This window comes from Meleagris gallopavo, chromosome 24 (assembly GCF_000146605.3).
Source record: "Meleagris gallopavo isolate NT-WF06-2002-E0010 breed Aviagen turkey brand Nicholas breeding stock chromosome 24, Turkey_5.1, whole genome shotgun sequence".
Taxonomy (NCBI): domain Eukaryota; kingdom Metazoa; phylum Chordata; class Aves; order Galliformes; family Phasianidae; genus Meleagris; species Meleagris gallopavo.
Genome location: NC_015034.2, coordinates 2,774,709 through 2,793,765, shown reverse-complemented (window position 1 = coordinate 2,793,765; position 19,057 = coordinate 2,774,709). Strand labels below are relative to the sequence as shown.

At 48.2% G+C, this 19,057-nt stretch overlaps 1 protein-coding gene and 1 long non-coding RNA gene across 2 annotated transcripts in view; one reads left to right on the top strand and one right to left on the bottom strand.

Moving 5' to 3' along the window:
* On the bottom strand, positions 1-4,471 carry LOC109370916. Its single transcript, XR_004161948.1, has 2 exons — positions 4,384-4,471; positions 1-1,369 (listed from the first exon to the last, which is right to left on the bottom strand). It is a non-coding gene; the product is annotated as an uncharacterized LOC109370916 (long non-coding RNA).
* Positions 1-17,846, top strand: part of TACR1 (tachykinin receptor 1) — a 20,341-nt gene extending 2,495 nt beyond the window's left edge. The window contains exons 2-5 of the mRNA XM_010723157.3: positions 4,391-4,585; positions 7,727-7,877; positions 8,120-8,316; positions 8,710-17,846. Coding sequence (XP_010721459.1) covers positions 4,391-4,585; positions 7,727-7,877; positions 8,120-8,316; positions 8,710-9,001 — 835 coding nt within the window. The 3' untranslated portion in view covers positions 9,002-17,846. The remainder of the gene's footprint in view (positions 1-4,390; positions 4,586-7,726; positions 7,878-8,119; positions 8,317-8,709) is intronic.
* Positions 17,847-19,057: the final 1,211 nt, after the last annotated feature.

Here is a 19,057-nt window from a genome sequence, read left to right as displayed (position 1 = left end):
TTAAATCACACTCCATTAAGTGTCTCGAAATCCATGCATGTGCCAGCAGGAGCTGCAGAAGCACCAAACCTGCAAAGCTTCCTTCACCTCCACAGCTCCTAAAGCCACCAGCCTGCAGCTGAGACCAGTTCATATCTCCACAACCCCATACTATATGCAACAGAAAAGCTGGCTTGGAAAATTATTTACCCTTGCAAGCTTGAACTGCCAGTTTAGATGAACCAGCTGAATACCAGGAATACATTCACCAGCTCAATGACCCCGTGCCTTCCCCAAGAGGCAATTACTGCAGATAGAAACCCTCTGGAGAGGACAAATTACATCAGTGCGCAGACATATTAATTAGTCATTTACGCCCTAATATAGCACAAGTTCTTTTAATCTTGACTTAATGGTCTTCTGGGGCTTGCAGGGCAGAACTTTGATTCGCGCCTGACAATGTGTAACCGTGCCCTGCTGGGATGGGATTTGGAAGAAGAGCAAATGGGAGGGATGGGAGCTTGGGGGGACAAGCTGAATTCAGCAGGTCAAAAGCGAACTGGCATCCTTTTTTTCTTCCTCTTCTGCTGTGATAAATATGTGATGAAGATGAAATAGCAACAGGCTGGTGGGTGGCTGGGCAGTGCAAGAGCTCACGTGTTAGACGTGCCTCTGAGGTGCTCGGCTACAAGCAGAGCATTGGCACAAGCTGCTGGAGGGGAGATATTCTGCTTATTTGATGGCTTTCCTAATTTAGCTCTTAGTTTGTTCTTCGCTTCGCTTCGATGGCTCAGCCTGATTAGCACATGCACTGAGTGCAGCAGATCTCAAATTTATCAGCCCTGCGTTTCCCCCATTCATTCCCCAGCTCTAAATGGTGCCATAGGGCTATCTGCTTTCCTTAAGCATTTGGTGAGGTCACAGAGCCCCCCAAGAGGGCTGTGCTGTGCTTTGGATCCTCCTCTCCCATCCCATCGCTATCAGCAATGCAATGAACACTGGGAGGGACCTCTGCCTCCTCCCCAGCCTACTGCCAGTTCTGGGCTTTGGTCCTCTTCTGTTTGCATTTGGCAAAAAAAGAAATGTGTCATGTTCATTCTGTATAGGCAGACTCCAGCTTTCCAGATGCAATTAATAGTGCATTTGAGGCAGTGTAGCCATCTTGCTACACTCAGAGCTACCCTGCTACAACGCTGTACTCAGTTGCTATTGTTTCACCATGGTAACAACCCCCCCCCCCAGTCCGAAACACAATAAAATATTTAAAACAACAGCAAATGGCATTACCTACGTCACCAAAAGGAAAGCATCTGGCCTGAAGTTGTGTCCTTCAGTGCAGTAGATATATAAAACTGCTGGCAAATGGAGCAGTCTTGAGTCCCACTGAGTTCTGGGGGGAAGGAAAAAGGGATGAGCATCAGCATGAGGGTGAAGGGACTGGGCAGCCCAGGGCTTGCAAAATGTAACCTTCAGGTGAAGCTCCCATCCCAAAGGCAAGCAGAGCAGGCCATTTCATCTTGAGGAAGAGGTATCATTAATTCTTCCCAACCCAACATCTCCTGCAGCCCAGTATGAGCTTCACCCCCTCGGAACAATTACAGCCCACCAGGAACAAAACCTTTTCATTAATGCAGGAAATCTGCCCTTAAATCTTCAACCAAGAGCCCTTTCCCCATAGAAAAATGGGACGTCAGGAGTCCATGGTGGTTCTTCACCTGCTGCACGTGGGGATATGCCTTCCCCTCCCCAACTCCTGCAAACCACCATTCCTGTCTGGCCAGGAGAACTGCCCTCGTAGGCAGTGGAGAAAAGAATAAATCTCTCTAATATGACACAGGGAGATGGGCAGAGCGGGGCCACAGAGGCACTTTGCAAGGAGAAATACGAGCAAATAAACTCATTAGCCTGCTTTCAAGAATCTGCTTCCCACCAGAGCGACTGGGACCTGCAGCACTTTGCTCTGATTGATGTCTTTGTGTCCCAAATCAGGCGTGCATCTGCCTGCAGGACCACCAGCAACTTGCAGGTGCCCTGAAACATTATAGATGCATCCCCCAGAAAGGAATACACAGCAACCTATAGGGGAAAGAAACTGGAAAGCTCAACCAGTCAGCAAGGAACTGAGAGATGTTTGGGATGCAGAAGAAGGCAGAAGAAGCTGCATTGTTTCCCCACTGGAGTTTTCCCACCTCAATACTAGCATGACAGTGGCTATTACTTGAGCTAAGGAGGCCATGAGACCATATTCTTTGCTCCTCTCTTCCCTGCAGTATAATTTTGCATCAAATGTTCTTGTCAAGCAAAAGAAAAAAACAGCAAGGATGCAGTTATTAAAACTTTGAGACAACTCTCTGCTTGCTGATACAATTATTATTTAATTAGGCAGTAGTTTAATATGAAATAATGATCAAATTATTCTCAGGATGTTTGCACATTTCCATCTATCTCCAGTATCACCAGCTCCGACAAGCAGCCTGGACCCTTATGAGCCTTTTTCCTGGCAGTTTGGAAATTGCTGCCAAAAAGTAGAATGTAGGACCAGTGTTTCCTAATGCACCACTGGTTGGCTTCCTCCTGCCCTCCTACCCCCATCCTTGCAACGCTGGCATATTTGTTTTCTTTTCTGACTCTTTGATTATATTAATTTTGCTATCTTCTTTTTATCATGGACACCAGAGCATCACAGGCAGATCGGTGGTGGTTGAAAAGGTCTCTGGGCAAGGGGGTTGGGGCTTAACTCATTGTTTTATCAATTGTTTGGACATTTTATTACCTGCGAGGGTTTCTGCAGCCACGAAGTGCTTGAATCTGATAATGAAAATCCTCCAAAGTGCAGTGGCAGAAATTAGATCAGAGCAGCAGTACCATAGGATAACCCCAACCAAACCTCCTCCAGTTCCCATGGTGGAGCAGTGGGGATGTAGAAGCCTGGAGCTCAGTGCGTTGCTGGCTGCTATGGCAGAGCAGTGCCAGCATCCATTCCCTTCACTTTTACTCACCAGCTTCTGTTTCTGGCGCCAAAGATCTCACAGAGATTTTAGAAGGGTAATTATCAGGTGAATTTGCAGCTGCGCAAAGCTGATAAGGTTTGGTACCCCAGGGCAGGGGAAGAGCTGATGGCGGTGCATATTTCTCTATTAATTTCTGCACCTTTTTCGCAGCAAATGGACTCGTAATGGAACACGGGGACTATTTTCAGCCAGGAGAAAACAAAAAGCAAAAACTGTCCATCGTCTGAAAAGAGTGGGGGTTAGTGGAGAAACAGAGAACACTGCAAATGCCTCAGGCTGTAAGATGCAGAGCAATGCAACGTTTCTCCTCTTTGTATGACGACAGTGTTTCCAAAGCTTGACATGGGGGAGGGAAATAAAACATTTGCAGTGTGCTCACTTAATCCTTCCAGCGCTGCTGGCTGCTGTCAGCTTTGCAAAACCAGATTTGCAGAAGGATAAATTCAATCTGCCCCGTCGTCACTGGAGTCTGCCTCATGTATGATGACTGATGTTCAGGATGGAAGATCCCATGAGCCAGGCAGATATGGGGCAGCTCCAGCATGCTTCGTTTGGGTTCTCCTATTTGGAAGCCTTTGCACTGCATTTACTGTATAGGTATGATTTTGCTCCAGTGCAAAACTATCCAGTGTTGCCAATGGAGGTGCTGTCAGACAACAGCATCAGATCTGAGTACCATGCAGATCTGAGCCCCTCACTACAAGAAAGATACTGAGGCCATGGAGTGCGTCCAGAGAAGGGCAGCAAAGCTGTGAAGGGACACAAGTCTTATGGGGAATAATTCCCTTATGAGGGAACTGGGATGGTTCAGTCTGGAGAAGAGGAGGCTCAGGGCAGACCTTATGGCTCTTTACACTGCTCTGAAAGAAGGTGGTGGTGAGGGGGGGTCAGCCTCTGCTCCCAGTAATGGCAATGGGATGAGATGTGTTGGCCTTACGCTGCGCCAGGGAAGGGTCAGGTTGGTATTAGGAAATACTTATCCAAAAAAGTGGTTGGGCTCTGGCACAGCTGCCCAGGGAGTGGTGGGGTCACCATTCCTGGAGGTGTTCCAGAGCTGTGATGTGGTCAGTGAGCATGGTGGGATGGATTGGGCTTTGACTTGACGATCTCAGAGGTCTTTTCCAGTCTTAATGATTCTGTGATTCTATGGCTGTGTTAGCAAAGCTGCTTTTTGGCTAGAAGTCAATGAGTGCCTCAAATGGGACTCCAGTCCCAAGGGGAATTTGCTGCAAGAGCATTGGTTGGGGACCCCTCTGTGAAAGAATTGGATGCTCTCTGTGTGGCATGGAGGGCTGCTAAGATGCACGAAGCAGGTGTCAGAAGCACAACCCACACACAGGAGATCTGAGATAGCCTCCAAAGCTTCCAAGCTTTGATTTCTCCTCTTGCTCACCTTGCAGGTACATGGCCATCATCCACCCGCTGCAGCCCCGGCTCTCAGCCACCGCCACCAAAGTGGTCATTGGTGTCATCTGGCTCCTGGCCTTCCTGCTGGCCTTCCCACAGGGCTACTACTCGGTGACAGAGGAGCTGCCGGGCCGACTGGTGTGCCTGGTGGCATGGCCGGAGCACAGCACCGACGTGTATGGAAAAACGTGAGTCAGACTTCCCCGGCAGAATGGACAAATTGACCTATAAAAAAAAAATATATATATATATATATATATGTAAAAAAGTATTTTAAAAAAATCGATAAAAGGAAGTGGGGAAGGCTGAGAAGGGACCAAGGCTCCTTGGGATGGGGAAATCCTTTGCCCACCCGGGGTAAGGCTGTGCTACGTGGCTGATGGTAGCAAGATCTGCATCTATAGCATGGTGAGGCACACTGAGGTTAATTGAGTTTGGTGCTCCTTGTGGTCCATGCTGTGTGAGCTCCCAACCCTTCTACAGTGTTCGTCCTTGAGGGAAACTCATATCCAACTGCTAAGATGCAACTGTGAGATGCAGTCTGCATTGCCCCCAGGGGCTGCATGACTCTGTTTTTTTGTAGCACCTTTCTTTCAGCTTACATCTTTACAGGCTTCCTAGGGTGAGAGTTACTCCTGTAAGAAGTAAATAGTGTTGTATCAGGTGTACCTTGGCCAGACAATGACAGAGAAAACTGTCTGGGGATGTGTTGAGCCCAAACGCACTCAAGTGCTTCAAAAAACAAGCTCTGAAAAGAGGCTTTGCAGAACCAGCTTAGGATGAAAGGTGGATGCCTGGACAGGAGGGCTCAGCAGCCATCTCCTTCCTACCCACCAAGGTTCCAGCTAATTACATCTGGCATTTCTAACAGGTCTGGGCAATCCTGCTGGACTGCCAGCACATGGTCCTCCACAGTTTGCTCTTTGAGGTCTGTGAGTCATGCAGTGAGCTAAATGTCATAAGGAAAAAGGGGAAAAAAAACAACCTTTGCGACTCCAGTCCCACAGAGCAATGAATAAGTGCTGTGAAATTGTGCTAGAGGCAAAGCAGGGGATGTGCACACAGGAAAAAGTGCTCAAAGCCAACATGAGTCTATCCATAAAGCAAGAGCTGAGCTGAGGATGGCCCCACTGACATCCAAAGTGTTTTCCAAACTCCATGATTCCGTGCAACTGCAATAAATGCAGCCAGCATGAAGAAACTCAGCCCAGGAGGGCTGAGCCCCCAGGTCCCCCAGCATGAAGAAGTGACCAGCACAGGCCCAGGGCCTCACTTTGACAAATCATTCACCGTTTGGCCATCTACCAGAGCCATTGCCTTTTCAAGAGTTGACTCAAGAGCAAAACACCACTACTGACCCATGGATAATTTGGAAGCTGGTGCCACCCCAAAGCCTGCTCATCCCATGCTCTTTGGTGAGCAGGGCATTTAGCACAGTTGAGGGCAGCCAGGAGAGAAGATGCTAAACTGAAGCTTTTCCGTAGACAAATCTCAAACAGCTGCTGAGGACTGAAAATAGTTTGCAGCTCAGCCCTAGCACAAAATGCTGTCCAAATCATGGGAACCCACTTGCACAGAGCCAGAGATCGCATATGTTGTCTTACTGCCCCCAAAATAACTGCAGATGGGTGTTGGGCCCCTGTCAAACACCATTCCTGCTTGCATGGCTGTAGTGCAATTATTTAAGGCAGGAGGTGCTGCATCTGCACCAGGAGCTGGTGACTCAGCTCCCTTCCATTCATTTTGATTCATTAAGGGGCAAAACTGCACCACTCATTGGCTTATCAGGGAGATACCAGCCCACAGTGACTGTCCAGACAGCAGCTGCCTCCTCCCATGTCCCTGTCATCCCTCCTACGTGCTCTCCTGTTCTTCATAAGTTACTAAATCCCCACACTGAAGAATTCTAAATCACAAAATCCAGGCTTCCCTGCCTGCTCTCATGCTGTGATCCTCGTAGAGTAATAAATAGATGGGTTTCAGCATCCAAAATATAAAAAATAATGAACCAAAAAGCAGGATGTGTTGGCAATCCCTCTCCTTGCCATGCCTCTGTGGCTCTGAAAATAAGGACGTGTCTTGCTTGCATTATTTAATGGTTGCTCTGGGGCTTTTCTGCATCACTCTCCACACTTTGCAGCTGGTTTAAGACCCTGCTTTGCACAGCAACAATGAAATCTTCATCATGGAGCCACAGAGACGCCTCTTTAATTAGCAAAATAGAAAACAGTCCTACAAAATCCAGCTCAAATGCGATTAGTCCTGGGTGGAGAGGAGGCCAAATGAGATTGCAGGTACAAAACAAGGAGGAGATGGCATGGTAGTGTGGGTCTGGGGCCAACCTCACCCTGCCAGAGCAGAAGGAGTTGCATCAGGCACGAGCCTGACCCATGATTTACACTTTGGAGAGATTATTCAATCTGAGCTCGTAGGAGGAGAGAGTATAAGAACAGAGCGAGGCTACAGAGCCTTCATCCGCGTTATAAAGGGATGCAAAAATCCTGCCCTCCCCACAAGTGCAGAAGACTAACCAGTTGGATCAGCACTGGGAAGGAGCACAGCTTGGAGCAGTGCCACACTGGAGGCAAAGGCTATTTCTACCACACTGCTTTTATGAACTGCACGTTGACCTTTTGCTAGCAAGAGCTTCCCGCAGCTCAACTTCTGTGCATTGTGCATGGAGCCATTCCCAGCTGTGTTTATGGCATTGGGGACTGAGATTATGCCTTCTGCTGCCTGAGCAGAGCCAAACCTATGGTGGATCAGGAGTCAGGCAAGCTAAGATCTTGCATTTGCCATGCAGGGAAATCCTGCATTTCTCTTTAGTTTAAGGTTCCTATCACAGAATCACAGAGTTGTAGGGGCTGGAAGGGACCTCCAGAGATCAACTAATCCAGCCCCCTTTGCCAACCCTATCTTTACATATGTTCTGTTTTGTGTTGGTTCTGTTTTAATACATTTGCACAGGACTGCTAGATGAAAGATCTGAGAAGGATGAGTTTTCACCTTCAGGATAAATTAGGGTGTAAACAAAGTAGATGTGATAATAGAGCTACATCAGCTAAGACATCTTTGCTTTGCCCAGGTAACATAAGTAAGTCTTTCACTGGCTTCTCTCTCCCATCTCTGGAGGGTGCTGGCATGCCAGAAGCCAGCAGTGGAGGCTTGGAAGAAATTGGGATGAAATTAGGGAGTTCTTCCTGGTTCCAAGCACCAGAGGAATCATGGTACATTCCCTCTGCCCCTGTGAAGCTGTGCTTCCAAGCTTGGTTTGCAAGAAACAGGCTGACTAGGTAGAGGATGCACTCAACAGCCATCATCTTTTCTAGGTATCACTTCTGCATGACTGTCCTGATCTACTTCTTGCCACTGCTGGTGATAGGCTGTGCCTACACCGTGGTCAGCATCACCCTCTGGGCAAGCGAGATACCCGGTGACTCCTCCGACCGCTACCACGAGCAGGTCTCAGCAAAGCGGAAGGTAAGGAACCTCAGGCACAGTAGCAGCCATCATTCACACTCAATCCCAAGTAACCACAGCCAAAAAGAATGTAGAAAGATGGAAACAGGTTGTTGTTCCTAAAGGAGAAGAAAGTGTCCTCCAAACGTGCGTCCTCCGTGATGCCGAGCGTGTGTTCCCTGCTGGAAAGGTCTCTGAGGTGGCTTCTGGAGGGTGACTTGTGACAGAAGTCCTCCCTGCCCTGCGCTCTCTCTTCCTCACAGGTGGTGAAGATGATGATCATTGTGGTGTGTACGTTTGCACTGTGCTGGCTGCCCTACCACATCTACTTCACCCTGCAGTATTTCAACCCCGAGTGGTACCTGCAGAAGTTCATCCAGCAGGTCTACCTGGCTGTCATGTGGCTGGCCATGAGCTCCACTATGTACAACCCCATCATCTACTGCTGCCTCAATGACAGGTGGGTTTGAGCCCAGCACAGCAGGGCGGGGAGAAGAGAGAAATACAGAGGACTCTGAGGGAGGAGACTTTGGATTGAGAGGTGCTCTAGGATGGCTCTGTTCTATCCTCTTCCAGGGGTTGTGTTTGTTGTGGGGACAAGATTCACCTCAATAAGTCTTCCCTGAAGTCGCTATGGGATCTGAAATCATTCATGTTTCAAAACAACCCTCCCTACTCTTCACTGGGATTTATCAGTGGTGTTTTTTTGTTTTTATTTTCACATTTGAATGAAAAGCAATGTTTGCTTCACTGTTCAGCAGCGTTTAGCTCTGTCCTCTCATGTCCAGTGAGGTCCTCTCCCCATCCCCACTTTCCTCACCCCTGCCTCTCTGCAATCCTTCTGTCCCCTCAGGTTCCGCGTGGGCTTCAAGCATGCATTCCGGTGGTGCCCATTTGTCAGTGCTGTTGCGTACGAGGGCCTGGAGATGAAGTCAGCCAGGTACCTGCAGACACAGAGCAGCATGTACAAAGTCAGCCGGATAGAGACCACCGTGTCCTTGGCGGTTGGTGCAGCCGAGGAGGAGCTGGAAGAGAGCAAAAAGGGCAAACGTCTTTCTGTAGACATGACCTCCAATGGCTCCTCACGCAGTGACTCCAAAACTGTCTCCGAAAGCTTCAGCTTCTACTCCAACACACTCACCTAAGCAGTTCCCAAACTCTGTTAGCCACCCATCTGAATGCTGCCATACCTTTCCCTCACTGGGATGCTCCAGCACGTGATCCACCCAGCATCATCACTCTGGTTTTAATGTACTGGCTTCTGTCTGTGCTGTTTTTTCATCTCCTGCTGTGCTGCTTCTCACCTGTGATGCTTGAGCGAACCCAAGAGCAAAAGCTTCAGACTGGTTTCATGTGTTCCATCATGGCTCATATCTAAACACAAGCAAAGGTTTTTCTGGCCTCCACCTTGCTCTCTGCCTCTCCAACCTGCCAAGTGCTGATAGGCTGCAGAAATAGAGCAGAGCTGGGTTTTTCTCTTAAACCAGAAGTACAATGCTGGCAGGCACTTCCCTGCTCTCTGCAGCGGTGTCTCTCAGTGCATCCAGCCTCCAAGGGAAAATGAACAAATCTTTCCTGCTCCCAACTTCAATTTCATTCTGTCCTTCCCTGTTGAGTATCCAGAGAGGTATTCAATACCAAAATCAAGCAGAAATGCTGGTTTCAACTTCAGGAGCCCAAACACCCTTATGGCACCACTGGCCACTCAGTGCTTCAGCTGAACATGGTGGTTTTGTAGTCTCAGCTCATCTCCAGCACCCACTATTCTGCAAAAAGCCACTCCACAACACAGTTCAACTCATCAAATCAGGGCTTGTGGAAAGGATTTTAGAATTAAGCCAGGCTTTGGTAGCCATTAATCATTCATCTGTGCCAAAATCAATCACTGTGATCTCATACTGAGCCCAAAGCGATACGTCATGCATAGATTTTGGAAGTCTGTGGAACTCTGGAGAAGAACTGACTGAATGGGCAAGTTTTTCACAACCTGGAAGTGCTGGAGCTGCTCAGAAAGAGGCACAGTAGGTTTCCGTTGGAAAAACAAAGCTTTGCCAACATAAAATGTTGGAGGGGTGACAGGAATTTTGCAGAATTTTGACTCAGAGGAGAGTAGAAATGATTTCACTCACCCTTTCTGGATTCAGGGAAACGTTTCTCTTTTCCTCTCCCTGGCTTGTGTATGAAACAATAAGGTTATGATGTGTAACTTGGATGTTTGTTACGTTTTAGTCCTGTTCTGATGGTGCAGTTTTCACCGGGGGCTGCTCTCAGCAGGGGCTCCTTTGGTCAGTAAATGTATGGAAGGGGGGAAAAATGAAATAAAATGAGAAGTTGGTAAGTGTAGCTCGTTAGGAACAAAGCCACCAGTCTGGGGCTGTTGTATTGACGGCTCCTTCCTGCTCAAGAGCTGCTGGCATAATCTTTCACCTTTTTGGTGCAGAAATCAGACTCACAAAGTGGGTTGAACTTTGCCACAGGTGCTGTGCTGCCAATACATGAGAAGGTGCTACAAACCAGAGCCAAATGCTCATTTACTTCCAGCTGCCAACCCAAAATGAAGGCAAAAATGGATGTTTCAAAGTGCACTGGAGAGCCAGCAAGTAAGGCCAGCAGAGATCTGGTCCGCACACACCATCCTTGAGCGCACAAGTTTGTGTTAGCTTATGAGCTTACAGAAGTCAGCATTCAAATACACAGAAAATAACCAGACTGCTTTTTTTCTCCCCCGTGTCTGATGCCCTCAGGACGCTTTGATCATGAGATGTGCAGAGAAACGACAGCCTTCTTCTCACAAGCAATGCTCAGCTTGAAACATGAGATAACCGCAAGAGAGTGTATGAAGACCTCAGATCAAGGCTTGCAGCCTGAAATGCCTCTTGTGCCCCTTGTACAAAGTTGTCTCTTGAGATAAAGCAGGCAAAATTCCCACCAGTTACAAACTGGGATGTCCAAATGGGTAGGAATGTCTCTGGGGGAAATTTTCATCAGATGGAGGCCAACACAGGAAAAGGAAAATGCTCTGGGTAAATGGGAACATGTCCAAAGCCAAGGGCTTTCCCAACTCCAAGTGCCAAGCTGTCTCACAGGTGGAGGTGGGAACCCGAATAAGGCTATTGTAACATTTAGGCTCCAGGCCAACCTGTGGGATGGGGTGTTTGCAGCAGGGCTGTGTCCATGCTGATGACATGCTGCGTTCACCATGTTCTTGGTGTGCAAAAGCCACAGTGAAGTCTTCTTTTGAAGACTGAAAAGCCCAGAAAAAGACTCGCCTGCCTGGGAAGGGGATGGGGCCTCTGATCATGCCAGCTGCTGCAGTACATCCAGCTTTCCTATCAGACAGCTCAGTGGTGATACAGAGACTTTTCCTACTTTGTTAAGCCTGGTTTTCTAGTTTGCTTTCAGATTTCTGGTTAGAAATTCAATTGCAAAGCAAGAGAGTTTCTTTGCCTCTATCCTGATTCTCTGAAATGCAAGACCACACTGACAAGAGCAGCACGAGAGCACCTCGCTTTTGCTTGCTATTAATAATTACAGAAACAAAACCCAACCACACAACTCTCAGGCTTCAGCAACCTGTTAGTCTAATCACACCATCCTGCATCCCCAAACCTGTCTCCAGTTGAGTAATTCACATGGTGGTTTTAATGAAAAGCTTAACATCCAACTTGGCCCCTTCTCTCATGGCTTATCTGCCCAAAATACCATCCCTGTTGGAGCTTCTGTCACACCCATCAGTGAAATGTGCTTGCTGGGCATGTCAGAGGAGGGACAATGAATCCCAACAGCAGCTGAGGGTATGAGAAGACTCTCTGGTGTCTCTGCCCTTAACCTTTCCATCCCAAACAAAAGTCGTCCAGTTTCAGTGCAATACAATACGCCTGAGGGATGTGCTGGGACGAGCTGGGCTGCAATGTACATTAAGGGCTTGGGTGTTTGGTGTGGTGCAGTGCATAGGAGCTTTGGGTGAAGTTCCTCCCGTGGTAGCATCTCTATACAGCAAAAGCTTCCCTACACAGAGCCCTCCTGTTCCAAATGGCTTCTCTAAGTATTGGGTTTGTTAAGTCCCAGTGGATTTTCAGAAATAAATGTTTCTTTTATTTAGGCTATGTTGCAACTGGTTAATGAGCCTGCAGCTGTGGGAGGCAGTGACCAGCAGCATGGTGGGAGTAGGGCAGAAGGAGTGAACCAAGAGCAGGTTATAATTTGCAGCTCTTAATTAGAGGAGCATTGCCGAGACACATTTGATTGGCATCACTGCCAAAGGCCCTGTCCCATATGCCTATTAAGCCCTGTTTCTTTATTTCCATAGGTTACTTTATCATGCAAAAGGGAGAGGATGGATAGTGTCACACAGTGCTGCTGTGTTCTCAGAGAACCCTCTCTGCAGTGGGAATGTGAAAGCAGATCTCACTTCTCAGTGAGATCAGTTCGTCTCATAGAATCATAGAATCACTCAGGTTGTAAAAGACCTTAAAGATCATCCAAATGTGAGGTCAGCATCAACACATCGCCCTTCCCATAGGGGGTTGTATCACTTCCCACATGCACTTGCACATGACAGGAACGTACTTCTTTGCTATAAGAAATGCTCACTGTCACAGTGATCTGCTGCAGAAATCATACAAGCAAATCCAAATTTCCCATGCCCTGGCAATTTAGCTCATTTCCTCCCCCTGCAATCAGACATGGAAACCTCCAAATCAAAAGTGCCCCAGCGGGTTTGCATCAAGGTGGAGGTTCTGAGAAGGATTTAAGGAGACAGATACAGGGATTGTGCCCTGTACTTGCTGTCTGGCAAAGTACTGCAGAGCTCTTCTCTATCGATATCCTGCTTCCCCAGCTGAGAGCTCTGCTGCTAGTTGGATGCCATCACCCTCTGGCACAGTTGGTGCAGTACCTGCAAAACCCTCTGGTCTCGTTATCAGAGCAAAGCCCAGATGTGCAGCTGAGACTAGAAGTCAGGCTGTGGTACAGCAGTGAAAGCAGGATGAAGTATGAGCACAACAGAGCAGCTGCCCAGAGCAGCAGCTTGTTTGCACCTGTACACTTGTCTTTTTATAGCTGCTGACAGCCATCCTGGCAGGTAGTGCAGACATCAGTGACACCATCAGTCTGATTATTTACTACAACAAAGACATAAGTTCAACTTGATTAACGTTTCTGGATTCCACAGTGCTTGGCATAAACGTTTGCTTAATGCATGAGTCAAAAATATCCTCAGAAAATGAAAATTAGGGATAGTCAATTGCTTGCTGCTGTACACCAGTGTTTAAACTGGGGTTTCCATAGCACCAAATGCTGTGTTAGATCATTATGCCAAAGAGCTGAATGAGAAGCAGCTTAAGTGTGAAGTGTACGAAGGGCAGAGGGTTCTTCCTGTTTTTCATCTGACCTCCTGACCTCCTCACTTCAATTTCTGCACAGATCACGGTGGGTTTTGGTTTCCCTCTCACAAATGGGGCTACTCAGTGAATTACAGACACCACTTCAACGTGGCCTGCTTGTTTAGACAAGCAATTATGTTTTAGCACTGAACTAAATGAATCAAGCATTAGCTAATGAAAGATCTGAGAACCTGCTGTGGCAATTCAAAAATCAACTCAATCCAATTGCAAGTGTGAAATAAGGATTAAGAGCAGTTCCCATATTCTTGGTGCAGCCAAGTAAACACATCGAGAGGGCTTTGCATCAGCAAGACCCAAACACGAGAAGCAGCTAAGGAAAGGAAGGGAATGGGAGAGACCAATTACTGCTAAATAGGATGCTTGAGCATGGTGATGGTTCAATTAAAAGTCAAATGTGATTAATTTGAGCAATTTGATGGACAAAGAAGAGTCACAGAGAGGTCTGGTATGTCCTGGTGTCACTGCTGGTCTCAGTGCGTGACATCAGGTTGCTCAAGGCCTCATCCTGGAACATCTCCCAGGACAGAGATCCCCACTGGGAACAGCTTCTCGTGGCTCATGCCACAACCAGTGCACCCACAGGAACAGCTTATGCTGATCCTGCTTTCCCCTTTCACTTTCATATAAGCAGCTATAACCTTTCCAACCAAAACATTCTGGCTACAGAAGACTGAAGTGTCAAGCAACACACTTCTCCTGGAGGCACAGTCATTATGAACAGCAGCATTTCACACTCCTAAAAGCATTAGCATGCAAAACACTTCCAAAAATATGATTCCTACTTATTGCAAAGCAGGTTGTGCTGTCCAGGTTGATTAAAAAGATTTCACAGAGGTAACAAGATAAAATTTTAACAGTAAAAGGAAGAAGAAAAGATGTGTTGTTCTGAACCATTCTTCCTTCTGTGGAGGCATGCAGCCATGATGACAACAGCAGATAATGTTGGTACTGAGGGATGTGTAGTTGATTATGGCAAGCTGTTGATGGCACAAAAGCTTCCCTGGCATCATCAAATGGCTGCAAATCTGCACTGAAATTGAGGAATTTAGGAGTCCTCACCCCAAAGAGCAGCGGGTCTCTTTGCATGACACTTCTGGTACTCACAGCCTTTAGAACAAAGATTGCATGTGATTTCAGCCCCACCACCACCAGTCCTGCTGCCTTTCACCAAGATAAGATCACATAGATCTAGAAGGCTGAGATTGATACCCACGACTGAATTGGAGCACAGCAAAAACTCTCCAGCCACACTCACCAGATCTGAGTCCCTCTTAGATGGAGTTAAGACTTTACCTTGCAGCACCAACATTACTGTGTTACCACCTCTCTCCACAAAACCCTCAGATGTTTGACACACAGATGGTGGTATCCACACTGGGATTTGACCAGCAGCATAAAAAGGAGCAGAGGCACACAGAGCACGTGTTCGGAGATGTCAGAGCTGCTCAACATGCTTAGGAGATGGAGTACACAGCAATAAGGCTCTACAGAGCATCTCAGGCCCAAGATGCTCTCCCCACATCCATCTAGAAAGTCCTTCCTTTTGAGGAGTGCTAAGAAGTGAGGCAAGGTGAGCTGTCCTGCTCTTCAAACTATCTGATTTTCTGCCCTGCTCTTCAGAGGCACAGGGCATTCAAAGCACTTTCCAAGGCATTCATGCCTCCAAATACACCAGTCCACCTGGCAGCCTACGCAAAGACTCAGAGCTCAGCGACTCACTCTTTCCCCCCTGGACAGAGGGAATCACTAAGCTTGCCCTATCACATTCAGACTGTGTGTCCCACCCTGCTCTCCCCCATGCATACACAGCACTGCTCTAACCCCTTATTCACCATCGCCAACATTCTTTGAAACTGCTAAGACTCCTAAATCCCAAAATAAATTGGCCTGAATAAGCACGCCTCAGTTCCAGCCGGACTGCTGTGGGCACTATCATCTCTGCAGTGGGTTCCTGTGCTCAGAAACAACTGCTGCTGCAGGTCCTGGGAACTGTGGCAGCTGAGCCCAGAACAGCCTGCATTTCTTTCCCTTCATCTGCAAGGGAAATTCGCCCAGAACAACACATGTGTGGGCACAGTCAGTCACCAGCACCGTGCTGTGCCAACGTGGCTGCTGCTGGCTCCAGTGGCCTCAGAGGATTTACAGCACACGGCATCCTTCAAATGCTTCCAACTCGACAATCTTGATTGCTCTGTCAGAACCTTGAGGACTTCTCAGCTGGAAGCATCGCCTGCGCTGCAGCCTTGCTACGGGTGGCTTATAAATCTCTGCATGTGAGGAGTTATTTCATTTTACAGCTGCTACAGAGTCTGTGAAATCCTGGATTTCACAGTACAAATACTCCAACCGGCGATAAAACGTGAGAGGTGTTTTATCAAACAAAAGTTCCAATCATTGGTGTTTATAGCAAACGAGCCAGGAGTCTGCAAAGGGAGATGTGAGTTCAGCCCTGACACCACCGTACGGCCCCTTGCCCACTAACCTCCCTGCTCATAATTGCATCCACTAACAGAGGGCCAAAAGGAAAACAAAAAACAAAAAACAAATTCAACTTGTGTTAGTGTAATCTGTGCCACAGCCTTTCCAGACATAAAGCAGGCCTCCCTAATGAGCTAGAAGAATCAAACCATTTACCTCTTCTGAGGTCTAAATCTCTTCCTTGTGCCCCTAGGTATGAGCAAGGCCAGACAGGAGTAGCTCTGCAACAATAACAAACAAAGCTAAAAACAGAACGTACTCTGGAAGGGAGAAACGAGTGAGAGGCTGAGCATAGGATGTCTGTCTCCAAAAAGGATCTGCAATGAAAACCAAAACCGAGCGCCTTCCTTCCTGGTCAATGGCAGCAGCTGAGCAGGTATCAAATCACTTTTTATTACAGAGGAGAGCAGCATTTGTTTAAATAAAAATAGTAGCAGCAAGTTAATAAGTGCTCCTGCAGTGTCTGTGGCAGGACATGGAAATTACCAGATAATCTTTAGTTCATGGGTCATTTGTAGAGGGGTGCAACAAGTAGAGTCCCTGCTTGTGCAACATCAACCTCAGACACTGCAGCAGAGTCCCCAGACACAAGGTGACTGCTTGTGTGCATAGAAAAGCTGCAGACCCATGCATTAACCCAGACTTTGGCAAACCCTTTGTCACAGGTAAGTGCCCAGAATTGAGCCTAAGTCAGATGCTTGCAGCCAGCAGCAGCCTCAGGAACCCCGAAGGCTGCAAGCTCAATATTCCCTGGCTCTATTTTTAACCTTGCAGTTGGGGAAGATCCCTGTTGCTACGCTACCTGTGTTGTGGGTCTGGAGCAGACAGCACATCTCACCCTGGAACTTGCTGAGCAGCTCAGCAGGACACAAGCAATGAGGTTTTAAATCCATCACGGCAGCTGCAGCAGTCACACAGGAGTGCTGCCCTTCCCGCTTGTCTCAACTTTCCCCTCTTCTCCAGTGCTTGCCTGCAGCTCAGAGACATCCCCTGAGTTCAGTCACCCCGAAGCTTCCTGCAGCCCTGGCATAGTGCAGGTAGACAGGTGGAGAAGTGCCAGCAGTTCAGCAGGCAGGCAGGCAGCCTTCCCTTTTGAGTCATTTCCCAGCTACTTGAGCAGACCTTGTAAGAGCCTGCAGCGCTCCTCCAAGAGGGGAAGAATCCCTGCACACCTCCATCAATTTTGGGTGACTCCAGCAAACATCCACCAGTCATAAATCAAGTTTCCCAATATCCCCCCAGTGATGTAGAGGTCTCGGAGCTGACTGAGTGGGAAGCAGCCACTTGTAGAAGTTCCTGTCACCAGATGATGCATTCTCTTAATTTCCAGTTAAGTACAGAACATGAATATTTCTGTCCTCGCCTGCACCACTGATGGCAGGGGATAATCAAATGCTCCACACATTGCTATTGCAAGGGCAGGAATAATTCGTCTGAACATCAAAAACCCTCACAGTTCCCTGTGCCTCCTTTATTTGGGATGCAAAGCTGGACATACTGATTTGTTTACAGTGGCCACTAGAAGCTCAGTTAGGAGGAAAGCATCATGAAGCATGACTTGGCTTTTACAGCCCCCCCCAGTTTAGTCTGGCCCTGCTGGAGCCAGAGAAGAAGAGGGTCAGACCTCTTTGCTTCTGACCCTGAGTCATTTGGAAATGAGATAAAAGCCCTATAGGGTTTTTCCTCCCCTCAGAGTTCCTCTGAATTGCTATTTGCACAAGTGCCCTGGGCTTCCAGGGTACAACAGTTATGCTGATGAACAGATGCCAATCTCCAGAAGTTGATTCTATGGCCATTTTTGGGGGTGGTTGGAGTTCAGTGCAAAAGCTGGCTGATGGCTCCCTCAGCTCTGGGGAGCAGGGAATGGGACCAGGGCTGGCTCAGCAGCACACACAGCGTCTTTCTCCAGCATCTCTTTCTGAGGACTGCAGTTGGACTCTAAGCACATCTTTTCCTCTTGCACCATCCAGTGGTTCAGGCTGGAAGTCTGTTGGGAAGAACTTAGGCATCCATTGCAGACGGGTTGAGGCAGCTGCTGGGCCTGGTGGGAAGGCTGCAGGGAGACTTCATCACAGCCTTCCAATATTTAAAAGGAGATTATAATCAGCTTTTCATGGAGTCATAGAATCGCAAGGTTGGAAACGACCTGCAAGATCATCCAGTCCAACTGCCCTCCCATCACCACTGCTATCATAAGCACTAAACCAGATCTCGCAGCTCCTCATCCAGACGCCAGAACACTGCCAGGGACGGCGACTCCACCACCTCCCTGTGCAGCCATTCCAGTGCCTGAGAGAAAAAGTTCTTCCTTATGTCCAACCTCAACCTCCTCTGCTACAACTTGCGGCCATTTCCTCGGGTCCTGTTTGTTGCCTGGGAGAAGAGGCCAAACCCCTCCTCAGCACAACCTCCCTTCAGGAAGCTGTAGAGTGCAATGAGGTCTCCTGTGAGCCTCCTCTTCTCCAGACTGAACAATCCCAGCTCCCTCAGCCGCTACTCATAAGGCCTGTGCTGCAGACCCCTCACCAGTTTCCTTGCCATTCTCTGGACACATTCCAGGGCCTCAATGTCTTTTTTGTAGTGAGGAGCCCAAAACTGAACACAGTACTCAAGATGCAGCCACACCAGTGCTGAGCAGAGGGAACAGTGACCTCCCTGCTCCTGCTGGCCACACCATTTCTAATGCAGGCCAGGATGCTGTTGGCCCTCTTGGCCACCTGGGCACATTGCCGGCTCATGTTCAGCCAAGCATCAACCAACACCCCCAGGCCCATTTCCTCTTTGCAGTCATCCAGCCTCCTGTAGCGCTGCATGGGGTTGTTGTGGCCAAAGTGCAGGACCCAGCACTTTGCTTTGTTGAACCTCATCCCATTCACCTCAGCCCAGTGATCCAGCTTATCTAGATCCCTCTGAAGGGCCTCCCTACTCTCAGGCAGATCAACACCACCTCCCAGCTTGGTGTCACCTGCAAACTTACTGAGGGCACATTCAATGCCCTCACCCAGGTCATCAGTAAAGATATTAAACAAGATGGGCCCCTGTACCAATCCCTGGGGGACACTACTCATAACGGGTCACCAGCTGGACTTCACTCCATTAACCACCACCCGTTGAGCACAGCCCTATAGCCAGTTCCTTACAAGGGTAGATAGCGACAGGACAAGAAGGAACGGTCTTACACTCAAGGAGGGAAGGTTTGTATTGGATGTCAGGGAAGTTCTTCACCAAGAGTACTGAGGTGCTGGAACAGCTGCCCAGAGAAGCTGGGAATGCCCTGTCCCTAGAGGTAAGGTCAGGCTGGATGGAGCCCTGGGCAAC